A 12350-nucleotide genomic window follows, 5' to 3' on the forward strand; every position below is an offset into this window, starting at 1 on the left:
AGTGTACTCAGTTTTTTTAAAAAGAGATATTTAACTAGCCTGTCTTTATATCTTGGGGTTGCTCTTCCCATAACTTGAATGTTCTAGAGTAATGGTTCCTAATTAGCTATGTACTGCACACCCCCTGTCTTTCAAAAGCCAAGCCATGGACCTTTGAAAATGTTGACATCTCTGTGGTAGTTTTGGTTATGTTATTAGTGCCACCATACCCTCCAACACGTCCCACCGCAAAACAGGGAGTGCTCACGTGTGAGTCATGTGACCAACGCAAGAGCACAGCACCAAAAAGCACATTTTTGAGTGCTGTGCTCTTGCATGAGAGCACAGCCCCCCAAAATGGGATGTCCCGGACAATTGATGGGTATGTGCCATGGACCCCCTGGGTGGGCTATGTGGGCCCCCTGGGGTCTACAGGCCACCAAGTGGGAACCACTGCTCTAGAGTAGGCATCCCCAAACTTCGGCCCTCCAGATGTTTTGTACTACAATCCCTGACCACTGTTCCTGTTAGCTAGGGATCATGGGAGTTGTAGGCCAAAACATCTGGAGGGCCGCAGTTTGGGGATGCCTGCTGTGACAAATTGAAGCACTTTTAAAATGTTTATTTCTGCCCGGCTGGCAAAGAGTTAACCCACCTCCAGCCTGACTGGCATAGAACTCTGATGGGGGCGGGACTGTGCCCGGTTTGAAAGGAGGGAGTGTCGGTTTGGTCAGTTAGGAGGGAGAGGGAGGAAGGTGTGGTGTGGTGTTATGAGGTGGCTTGTTAGAAGACAGTGAAGAGGCTAGGAAAACTTAAAGTTAAATGTTTGACTGAGTTTATTTTGTACAACTGGAACAAAGCTAATTAATAAATGACACGTTAAAGAATCACTTATGTTTTTAACACAATAAAACTTCATCTCTGTTTTTGCCAACAAGAGGTCCGTCTGTATTTTTCCAGCGAGGTACCAGGACTCACAGCCGTGGTGACTCAAGAGAGGGCAAAACTCACCTCAGGCAGGGAGGTGGTGGTTTGTGTCCTGAAGTTACACGGAGGAGGCTAAGAAGGGTAACCTGAGGTGCCAAGAAGTTGCCAGAGTGCATAGGGCAAACTTCTACAGTGGGGGAATCCAACTGAGGGAGACCCTTTACTGGAGGCAAGAGGTTATTCCTGGGGGACAGCCTAGAGTTTCTTAAGGTACCAGGTCACGCAAGCTGGAAGGCTCTCCTTACTAAGAAACCCATTAGTAAAAGGGGTTTATTTTTTTTTGAGGCGCCAGGAGAAGAGGGTAGGTGTTTTCCCCTCTGGATTCCTGTGTCGCAGTGATAGTAAGGTAGAGTGGGACACGGGTCGTCACATTTTTGGTGGCAGCGTCGTGATCGAAATTAAAAGCTCACGCGCCTAGTTTGGTTTGAGTCTGTCAGGATTTTCCTGTGAGGAAAATGACTCACGTAAGAAAACCCAGAGAGGCAAAAGGAGATGAAAGAACGGAAGGGGCTGAGGGAAGCCCAGGTTCTGAGGTAGAACTGATGAAACTACGAATTGAGATGGCCCGAATTGAAGCTGAGAGGGAAAAGATAGCAGCTGAAAGTGAGAGGGAAAAAGCTAGAATTGAAAGTGAGAGAGAAAAAGCTAGGATTGAAGCTGAAAGTGAGAGGGAAAAAGCTAGAATTGAAAGTGAGAGAGAAAGAGCTAGGATTGAAGCTGAAAGTGAGAGGGAAAAAGCTAGAATGGAAGCTGAGGAGAGAATGCAGTCCGAGAGATTAAGGGTTCAATTAGAACAGGACAGAATGAAGCTTGAAGAGATACGTTTGCGATCAGAATTAACTAGTAGCCCAGTTAATAATGATAGTACCACAATTAATTTAAAAAGGTTCCCCAAATTTGGAAAGGACGATAATGTCGAATCGTTTCTATTTACCTTCGAACGCGTTTGTGTGGAATTTCAAATACCTGAGGAGAACTGGATGCTTTATTTAAGACCTCAAATTTGTGGGATACTAAGTGAAATTTATGCTGACCTGAGGGAAGAAGAGCTGTCAAGTTACCAAGTATTTAAGCAAAGGGTCAGGGTTCGATGTGTACTCACGGCTGAACAAAGCAGAAAGGCTTTTCGTGAGGCAAAAAAGGAACATAAAGAGACTTATGCCCAACTAGCTAGCCGCTTAGATAAATTACTTGACAGATGGATTCAAGGGAGTGGAGTGAAGGACTTTGATGAGTTAAAACAATTAATTTGTTTAGAACAATTTTTTAAGCAAATCCCTAGCAATTTACGTTGGTTCTTGAGGGATAAAAAACTGAAAACTGTGGCACAGGTTGCTGAGGTCTTAGACGAACTACAGGGAGATTTCAATGAAATAGCATTCCCAAAACACTCACAGAAGGGTAATCCATGGAGAAACAGAGAAAATAAAGACAGGCAAGAAAATTTTCCTGTCAGGGAATCAGTTTCTGACAAGACAGGGTCTAAGAAAATCACTTGTTTTTTCTGTAATCGTGAGGGCCATGTACGTGCCAGGTGCCCCCTGCTGGTTAAGTCGCAAACTACACCTTCTGCAGCTAAACAAGTAAAACTGGTAATGCAGTCTCAGGAAAATAGCTCGCCTCAGACAGAAGGCTCAGAGAAAGCGGACAGTCCAGCTGAGACTACTTCTAAGGTCTTACAGGTCTGGAGGGCTGAGCAGGAGTGCAACCAAGATTACATGGAGCCAATTGAATTAAATGGTCAGTCTTGTTTAGGTTTGAGGGACACAGGAGCAGAAGTCTCACTTGTCAAATCACAATTTGTTCCAAAGGAGCAGTACCTCAAGGGTCAGTCCTATAGTTTAAAAGGCATATGGGGCCCACATTTTGAAGTACCATTAGCTGAAGTTGATATTACCTACAAAGGATTTTGTGGCAAATGGAGAGTTGGAATCCTAAATGAATTGGAGGTACCCTTTTTAATAGGGAATGACCTAGCTAGTCAGAAGCACCGTATTCAAGTGATAACTAGGTCACAGTCTCAAGTCACTGAGAGTAATCCTCCTGCAGTTATAGAGTCACCCATAGAGCCTGGTGAGGATGAAGGGCTGATTAGCGTGCCAGTGGTCCAGGAGCACGGTGCCCAATTCTTGAGTGATCAAAAAGAGGATGAAACTATAAAAGAGCTGTGGGGTAAAGCACAAAGTCCTAATGCCGAAGTAACTGTGGAGAACCCCTGCTTATTTACCACCATTGAGGGAAGACTGTATAGAATTTCTAGGAGGAGGAAAACTGCTGCTGTTTGGGAAAGGAAGAAACAGTTAGTGTTGCCAAGAGCTTACCGGTTGCAAGTGCTACAAATGGCACACGACGCACCCTCAGCAGCGCATCTAGGCATTAGGAAGACTAGTGATAGAATCCAAGCAAGATTTTACTGGCCTGGGATGGGCAAAGACATCAAAGAGTATTGCAAGTCCTGTGTGATCTGCCAAAAAGCAGGCAAAAGAGCGGACAAAACGCGAGGCTTGTTACAGTCTATTCCCGTAATTACTGAGCCCTTTTCCAGAGTAGGAGTGGACATCCTCGGGCCTATCTCCAGAGTTACAAAAAGGGGGAATAAGTTTATTTTATGCCTAGTGGATTATGCTACGCGCTATCCAGAAGCAATACCTCTAAAGGACATTGACTCAAAGACTGTAGCAAAAGCCCTCATGTCGGTGTTCTTAAGGCTGGGATTCCCCAAGGAAATTATAACAGATTTAGGGACATCCTTCACGTCCAAGACCATGGAAGAGCTTTTAACTCTTTGTGGGATTAAGCATGTTAAAACTACGGCTTATCATCCACAGTCGAATGGCTTGACGGAGAAATTTAATTCGACCCTGAGCCGGATGTTAAAAACCTATTCCATCAATCATCCTAACGACTGGGATGAGAGGCTGCAACACTTCCTATTTGGTTATCGCGAAGTGCCGCAGGAGAGCACAGGGTTCAGTCCTTTTGAACTCCTATTTGGACGACAGCCACGAGGACCCCTAGACTTGATGAAAGCAGCGTGGTCAGGGGAGGAGCAGATTGACAGCCCTGATGTTGTGACGTATCTACAGGAGCTGCAGAGCGACCTTCAAGAGCTACGGGAGCAAGCTGCTCACAACTTGCAGCAGGCACAGCGTCGACAGAAGCAGTGGTATGATGCACACGCAAGAGACAGATCTTTCCAGCCCGGTGACAGTGTGCTCGTGTTAAGAACAAGACGTCGAAAGAAGTTGGAGATGTCGTGGGACGGTCCCTTCAAAGTGGTCGAGAAGATATCTGCGGTGAACTATCTGGTAGAGTTAGATGGAGAAGGGAACCGATGTAAAAATTTTCATGTAAACTTACTTAAGCCTTATTTTGACAGAAATAAGTTGGTGTTGCAAGTAAAGGGGAAGATGACACAAGGAATTCATTTAACTGGGTGGGGAGAGCTGAGTAATGGCACAACTCTAGCAGAGGTGTCATTCGATGAAAGTCTGACCCCAGAGCAAAAGGAGCAGTTAAAATTAGTCCTTGCTCAGTTTGCTCAGATCTTCTCAAACATCCCAGGGAGGACCAACCTAGCAACTTATAAAATAGACACAGGGTAAGCACATAAGTGGGAAGGAAAACATCATAGCAGACGCTTTGTCTAGGTATATTTTTGGGAGGTATAGGATGGTGCAAATTATTATATGAAACGGTAATAACCCTAGCAGAACATTTGTGCTTAGGCATTATAGTCTGACACATGCCAAACATGGTTTATCTGTGTACAAGTTTATGAGATGTTAATTTAGTTGACTTTGTAATATGAATGTTATAGAATGCATTGAAGTATTTTTAACCCCAAGCCCATTGCTTTGGCATTGCTCTAGTTAGTTAAGAGCAAGCCGACGCAATGTCTTTGTGGTGGGGGAGATATGTGACAAATTGAAGCACTTTTAAAATGTTTATTTCTGCCCGGCTGGCAAAGAGTTAACCCACCTCCAGCCTGACTGGCATAGAACTCTGATGGGGGCGGGACTGTGCCCGGTTTGAAAGGAGGGAGTGTCGGTTTGGTCAGTTAGGAGGGAGAGGGAGGAAGGTGTGGTGTGGTGTTATGAGGTGGCTTGTTAGAAGACAGTGAAGAGGCTAGGAAAACTTAAAGTTAAATGTTTGACTGAGTTTATTTTGTACAACTGGAACAAAGCTAATTAATAAATGACACGTTAAAGAATCACTTATGTTTTTAACACAATAAAACTTCATCTCTGTTTTTGCCAACAAGAGGTCCGTCTGTATTTTTCCAGCGAGGTACCAGGACTCACAGCCGTGGTGACTCAAGAGAGGGCAAAACTCACCTCAGGCAGGGAGGTGGTGGTTTGTGTCCTGAAGTTACACGGAGGAGGCTAAGAAGGGTAACCTGAGGTGCCAAGAAGTTGCCAGAGTGCATAGGGCAAACTTCTACAGTGGGGGAATCCAACTGAGGGAGACCCTTTACTGGAGGCAAGAGGTTATTCCTGGGGGACAGCCTAGAGTTTCTTAAGGTACCAGGTCACGCAAGCTGGAAGGCTCTCCTTACTAAGAAACCCATTAGTAAAAGGGGTTTATTTTTTTTGAGGCGCCAGGAGAAGAGGGTAGGTGTTTTCCCCTCTGGATTCCTGTGTCGCAGTGATAGTAAGGTAGAGTGGGACACGGGTCGTCACACCTGCTCTAGAGCAAGATTTTCTACAGCTGCCAATACTGACACCCTGTGGTTGATGCAATCATGCAGGAAATGAATGCAGACCTGGGGGCCAAGAAAAGGGCCAAGGAGTGAAAAAGAAGTTTACGAGGCATAATGCCAAAAAATTAATTGATAGCTATGAGCCTCAGAAATATAGGCATAGGCATTTACAGAGTACATCTCCCTTGCCAATGATGAATCTCTATATTTAATAAGATAATTTTACAATACATCAATTTTATGATTTATGGTCATGGTGATTTGGACTACAATCCCTATGATTAAGAAATGTTAATCATATATTGATATTTCCTGACTTTATTTCATTTACGTTCCTAAGAATTTGGGTTGGAGTCAATGACAACTTTATTGGCACATCGAGGGGTCAATGTACTCAGAAGTTTGGGAAATCCTGCTGTACACAGATACTCCAAGGAATGCTGTCCTTGCACACTTGCTTCTCTCAATGTTTCCATACTTATTCTTTGTCTTCAACAGCCGGGAGCTCTGTTGCCTTTTCCCCTGGGAACTTGAGCACCAGCAGCAGTGCCAGTAGCACCTTGGGCAGCCCTGAGAATGAAGAGTATATCCTGTCTTTTGAGACCATTGACAAGATGAGAAGAGTCAGCTCCTACTCTTCACTGAATTCACTGATAGGTGAGCCTGCACATTTCCAAGCCGCCTCATCTCTATTCTGCAGAGTGTGGTAGGAAAGCTTTGAGGAGGAGTTCTTTGTAATAGCACATAGACTCTTAATGTGAGTGGACAGCAACCTGACAAAAGGAAATGAGGTATTTGTTTGAAGTTTTGTGTGTGGATGCAGAACAATGACACAGCTGCATTTGTGTGTGAGAGTGTGCCAGCTTTCCGAAAGGGGAGGACGTGGTGAACAATCCCAGCAAAAGAAACAAATGTTGATTGGAATTTACAGCTGCTTCCAGCATTCTTAACCTAGAAAACTGGGTGATTATATTTGACTATAGTTTTGATGCGCTGCTTTGTTGATAGTAACATCTATGTTGGCTACAATATACTAAAGCAGAGCTTTCCAAATTGTGTGTCACGACACATTAGTGTTTTGGCTGCAGTGTGTAGGTGTGTCGCACAATGTGTGTCCGTATCTCTTAAAAGAGGTTAGTATAACCTCCGGTTTGCTAGTAAAACGGAATTACCATGTCGCAAAATGATGCATGGCTAGGAAGTGTGTCGCCAACATGAAAAGTTTGGAAAGCTCTGTTCTAGAGAGTGGGGCTGACTGTTATTTCAGTTTCAGTTTCCCTGTTTTCTAGGGCTCATGGAGAACTGTATATGAAGCCAGTTGTATTCATGTTTCAGTCTGCATCTGTGCATCAGTTAACTAAGTGATCCATGGTGCCTGTGCAAAGATGAGCGGGGAGTGGGATGGAGACAGAATTCTTGTACCTTGCTTTCTTATTTCTCCTCCACTACCATTACAACCTTCCCTCTTACCCCACCTCATTTCAAGTCTTTGTCTGGGCAGGGCAGGAAAGCACCCAATTAGAACAACTACTCCATTTGCATCATAATGGACGTGGTTAACTCATGTGCCACAGACCCTCCCACCACACTTAGCTCCTGAGTTAATGTGGAGGTGAAAAGGGGAAAATAGGTTAAACCACCCAGATAAGGAAAGTGCTACTGGCTTGACTCTGCATACAGAAAGCCCTAGTTTCAGTACCTGGCACCTCCTGTTATAAGGCTGAGTTGTAAAACCTGAGGCCTTGGGGAACCACGGGCTAGATGGGCAAATAGTCTGACCCCGGTGTAAGGCAGTTTCCCATGTCTGTTTTCTTGTAAGAGTAACATGGCAGGATTAGTACAGTGCTTTGGTTCCTGTAGGATTGTTTGTTTGTTGTAGCTAAATTACTCAGGCTTCCTATGTTAATCATCCTAGTCCCCAGACTAAAGTAATGTAGATTTTTGAGGAAGAGTGAATCGGTCAGATATTAAACTCATGCAGACCGTTCCAGAGTATGAAGCACAATATTGCTCCTAGACTATGATTCTAACTAATCATCGATCACATTGAGATGATGACAAATGGTCACACAGCCATTGAAATTTGGCTACATGATAACATTGCAAAGCCAAGTAAGCAAGGACGGGAAATATTTCCATTGCCTTTGTGTTTATTTGGAAAAGGCATAGTTTTGAAGGGGATAAGAGCTTCTCCAAAAAGTACCCCCCCCAACTTTAGCTCAGCCCTGTAAAATGGCCCACTGTCTCAGTTCCTGTGGATATTTCTCCATAGTCTTCTGCTAGTGTAAAGAGGTGCATATTTAGTTATTTACATGTGTCTTAAAAGAGTTTTAGAGCACAGCTGAAAAACATAGCCTAGGAATGAGATGAGTGAGAGCATCTTGAAGCACAAAAGCAGCTCTCTAGTGCCTTCCTCATTCATATTCAGACAGGAACAGCTCATATCCAGCTGTAAACGACATAGCTTATGGAAGTGTTTAAAATTCATAACTTACACGGAATCCCATTACTTTCAGCACTTACCTCTTTAAGGCCAGGGTTTTTTCTTCTTCCTCCATGATTTCTTTTTTCTCCTCCCTTTTTCAAATGCATCTTCCAGCCTTGCCTCTGCTGCATCCTAAAGGAAATAGTAAAAAAAGGAAACCTGAACTTGGTCCATAGGTTTGTGCTTGAGTTGACCTGAATGGCAGATTATGTAAACTTTCGGACTCTTGTCAACTCCAACCCATTCTCTCCTGTTTAAATTTCTTCTCAATTACACTGGGCAGGAGGGGGGCAACTTGTTCAGGACCAAAGGCCACAATAAGAATTTCATGAACTAGAGGGACTCAGACCACTTACACATAATTGACACTAACATTGTAATATTATTATGGATTTCTAGGCAATGAAAAGTTGCACTTTCTGTGTGACACCATTTGTGTAGTTGGCAGTGCACTGTTCAGGGTAGACTATGAGCTCATTCTGGGTGCTGAACAAGGTCTAGAGGAGACTGGCTTGGGATATGAGGCAGTATTGAGAAGCAAGAAGCAAGCATAGACTCCTGGGTATCTGTGGCTGGATCATGTTGTTCACAGTACCCGATAGCTCCCTGGGCAAACTCCCAGGGAAGATGGATGTTGTCTAACAAGAGTCTTAAAGGTAAAGGGACCCCTGACCATTAGGTCCAGTCGTGACCGACTCTGGGGTTGCGGCACTCATCTCGCATTATTGGCCGAGGGAGCCGGCGTACAGCTTCCAGGTCATGTGGCCAGCATGACAAAGCCGCTTCTGGCGAACCAGAGCAGCACACAAAACGCCGTTTACCTTCCCGCTGTAGCGGTACCTATTTATCTATTTGCACTTTGACGTGCTTTTGAACTGCTAGGATTCAAATAGGCCCAAGCTCCAACCTCTTAACGGAGGGCAAGTAACTTGGAGCATGGCACTCCATTGCTGTCAAGTGGGCTTCCAGGTTTGTTATCTCTGTTGAGAGCCTTAATGGAAGTGAAGGTTATGAGTGGTTGGTGAGATGATGGAGTTTTGAATCCTCTCTTGAGATGGGCCAGTGTTTTACTCTGGCACCTTCATGGATTCAGTTAGCTTTTTTAGCTCATGGCAAGTAGCTGACTAATCTAGACCAGGCATCCCCAAACTTCGGCCCTCCAGATGTTTTGGACTACAGTTCCCATTATCCCTGATCACTGGTCCTGTTAGCTAGGGATCATGGGAGTTGTAGACCAAAACATCTGGAGGGCTCCAGTTTGGGGGTGCCTGGTCTAGACTAATTCTCAGGTCAGCCATAGAGTCCCTTTAGCATATGAAGAGTGGAGAAAGGCAATATTGAACAAGTAATAATTTATGCATAGAGAGAGTGAGGATGGAGATAAAAGCATGCGAGGAATGGCTCCATAGCTCCATGGTAAAGCACATGGTTTGCATGCATCTGTTCTCAGGTTTCTTTCCTGCCATCTCCAGTTCAAAGGATCTCAGGCAACAAAACTGAGAAAGAGCTCTACCTGAGACCTCCGTGAACCACTGCCATGCAAAGTAGACAATACTGGGTTAGACAGAGCAATAGTTTTCTGACTCAATATAAGGCAGCTTCATATATTCAAAGCCTTTTGATGCTTTTGTGCATGGGGCCTTTTCTCTCCGTTGCAATCTGTTTATTATCATTTCTTAATATGCACCTTTTGTTATGCTGCTAAATGTGAAATTTATTGTTATTTCATAGCAGTTGGTGGGTTGGGGTGAATCCAACCCTCCTGACCCTGACATCACAGCTGAATGCTGCAACGAATTAGAATTTTGCAATGGTCTGCTGTAAAATAAATATCCTTAGTATTAAATAATTCTGAGCCCAGGAACTTGTTTAGAGCTCCAGAACTTAACTGAGCTCACCATCAATCTACACAAAAATCAGTTTTGGTTATACACACATACACAAACACGCACCTTTCCAGCTTTCTTCATTCTTTCAATATAGTTTAAGGGCGAGGAGTCAATTTGTTGTCATCCTTGTAAAACAGCTGGGGGTCAGAAATCTGTGTTGATCTACTTCAAATCACACAGTGATCTACCATTAGATCCTGATCTGATTTCTGCTCACCCTGTTCTAGCACAATATGCATAAATTCGCTTCTCCTCTGCAAACTCGTGCATTTTAACAATCCTCTCCCCCACCCCACTTCCAGTCTATGTGAGGCCATAGCACTCCCATAAGTGGGTCAGGGTGAGGCATTTTACTTGTCTAGAACATTGCAGCTCCACCAAATTTTGTGCTTAGGTCTACCTTTTGCTACATATCCAAATGATACCTGAATCCCATTTTTAGCCCTTTCTCATCTTGAACATACTGTATTTGTGCTTTTATGCTAATGCAATTATCCAAGCAAAATGTGGTTTGCCTTGGAAATGAGTTTTCTGAAACCTCCAGGATCCATCAAACCTGGGGTTTGCCTGATTTGATGTGGAAACGGGAGTTGTAAGCAGTGTACTTAGGAATCCACCTATACATAATACTATTTACAGAATAATGTAACTGTTCAGAGAGTGAAGTTATGGTCTTTGTGGGGCTAGGATGAGAAAAGGTAAAACATGAGATGCAAAGGAGAGGAAAGATAACATTTATTACATTTTATTATTACTACATTTATATCTTGCTGTTCTTCCAATGAGCTCAAGTCAGTATCCACTGTCCAGTTTACTTCCTCTGCTATTTAACCTCACACAACATTAAAGGTTTATAAAACTAAGAGAGAGTGACTGGCCCAGGGAGCTTTATGGCCATGCAGAGATTTTAACTCTGGTCTCCCTGGTTCTAGAGTGGCACTTTAGCAACTACAGCACACTGGTTAGGCTTAAGAAAAAGTGGGAAACTTTTCAAAAATGAAAAGTGTGTTGCCACAAGCATGCATACTTAGATTGCTTTTCTCACATGCAGATTTAACAAGTCATTTGTGCTCTCATTTTAAAGCAGATGAAACATCGGGCGTATCACCCAATTAAACAAATCTTAGTAAATTAATTGTATACACTTTAGGGGGCATAAATGGGAGTACCTCCTTTAAGGATGGCGCTTGCTATCAGCAGGTTTTATATTTGCACTTAAAAATAAAATAAGTTAAAGAAATAAATGTGCTGGTTGGTTGGTCAGGGCACCATTTTCATAAATAAATAAAAATTGGTTAACCATTTAATTCACTAAATGTTGCAGTCCTACTTTAATTGCCTGTCATGTTGGTAAAATATGCATGATACAAAAGAGCAAATTTGTTAACACAACAAAATAATAATAGCTGGTGGATTTTTATAAAATTTATTTTACGCATGTCATATGGATATTCACTCTCACTGAGTCCCATGCCCCATAACTATCGATAAGCTCAGATATTTTTTTCTAAGGCCAGGAAAGGTCAGGCCCCCGTATGGGATATCTTTGCCAGCTTCCCACCATACTAGTTTTCCCTGTGGCCTTTCCCAATTTTACCAGGTGTATGTGTAGAGGAGGTAAATTGGCATCAGAAAAGGTTCTCACTTTGTTCCTGGTAACACGGTTGTGTTGCCAGGAATGCTGGGATCTGTAGCTCTTAATTCCTCCCTGCTCAAACCATCAAGACAAGAAATTAAACTTGATTTAATCTGCTGGGTTGCAGGGTCACAGTAATAACTTAAAGGTGGGTTCTTCAGTGTCCCTAGCTTTCTTTAGCTCCAGTTTACCTACCCTTTCTCTCCCCTCTCCCCAGCTCAGTAACTTTGGGGTGGTAGGAAAGCAGCTGGGAATATGAAGATGAATGATACTTAGGCAAGCTAATTATGAGCTAAGACAAACTTGGGTTAGTTTGTAATCAGCATGGAGGAAATTCTGAATTTTGGCCCCATCCATAGTTGTGCAACTAGGGACTGCAGTGTTGGATTCCTCCAGCTTCTGATCTCTGACTAAGCCAGGCACTGGTGGGAAATTAAATGACAGCACGGCTATCTCAACTTTTGTGTGCCATGGCCTTTTCAATACTTAGCGTGGTGAGGCAGAAAGATGTAAACCATTTGTACTGCCCTAATCATGGCTGTTAAATTGAATGAAGAGCCATGCACATCTGAATAAAAACCAAAAACTGCCAATGAAGAAGGCAATTTACTTTCCGTGTTCATTGCTAAAAGGAATCATTTTGCAACTCTGTACTGCAAGGTCCATTTAACC

The 12350-nt window shown here is 43.4% G+C and overlaps 1 protein-coding gene across 1 annotated transcript in view; it reads left to right on the forward strand.

The window, feature by feature from the left end:
- Nucleotides 1–12350, forward strand: part of RPTOR (regulatory associated protein of MTOR complex 1) — a 321297-nt gene that overhangs the window by 230393 nt on the left and 78554 nt on the right. Inside the window, exon 20 of the mRNA XM_035104148.2 lies at nt 6167–6325. Coding sequence (XP_034960039.1) covers nt 6167–6325 — 159 coding nt within the window. The remainder of the gene's footprint in view (nt 1–6166; nt 6326–12350) is intronic.

The sequence above is a fragment of the Zootoca vivipara genome, chromosome 2 (assembly GCF_963506605.1).
Source record: "Zootoca vivipara chromosome 2, rZooViv1.1, whole genome shotgun sequence".
NCBI lineage: Eukaryota > Metazoa > Chordata > Lepidosauria > Squamata > Lacertidae > Zootoca > Zootoca vivipara.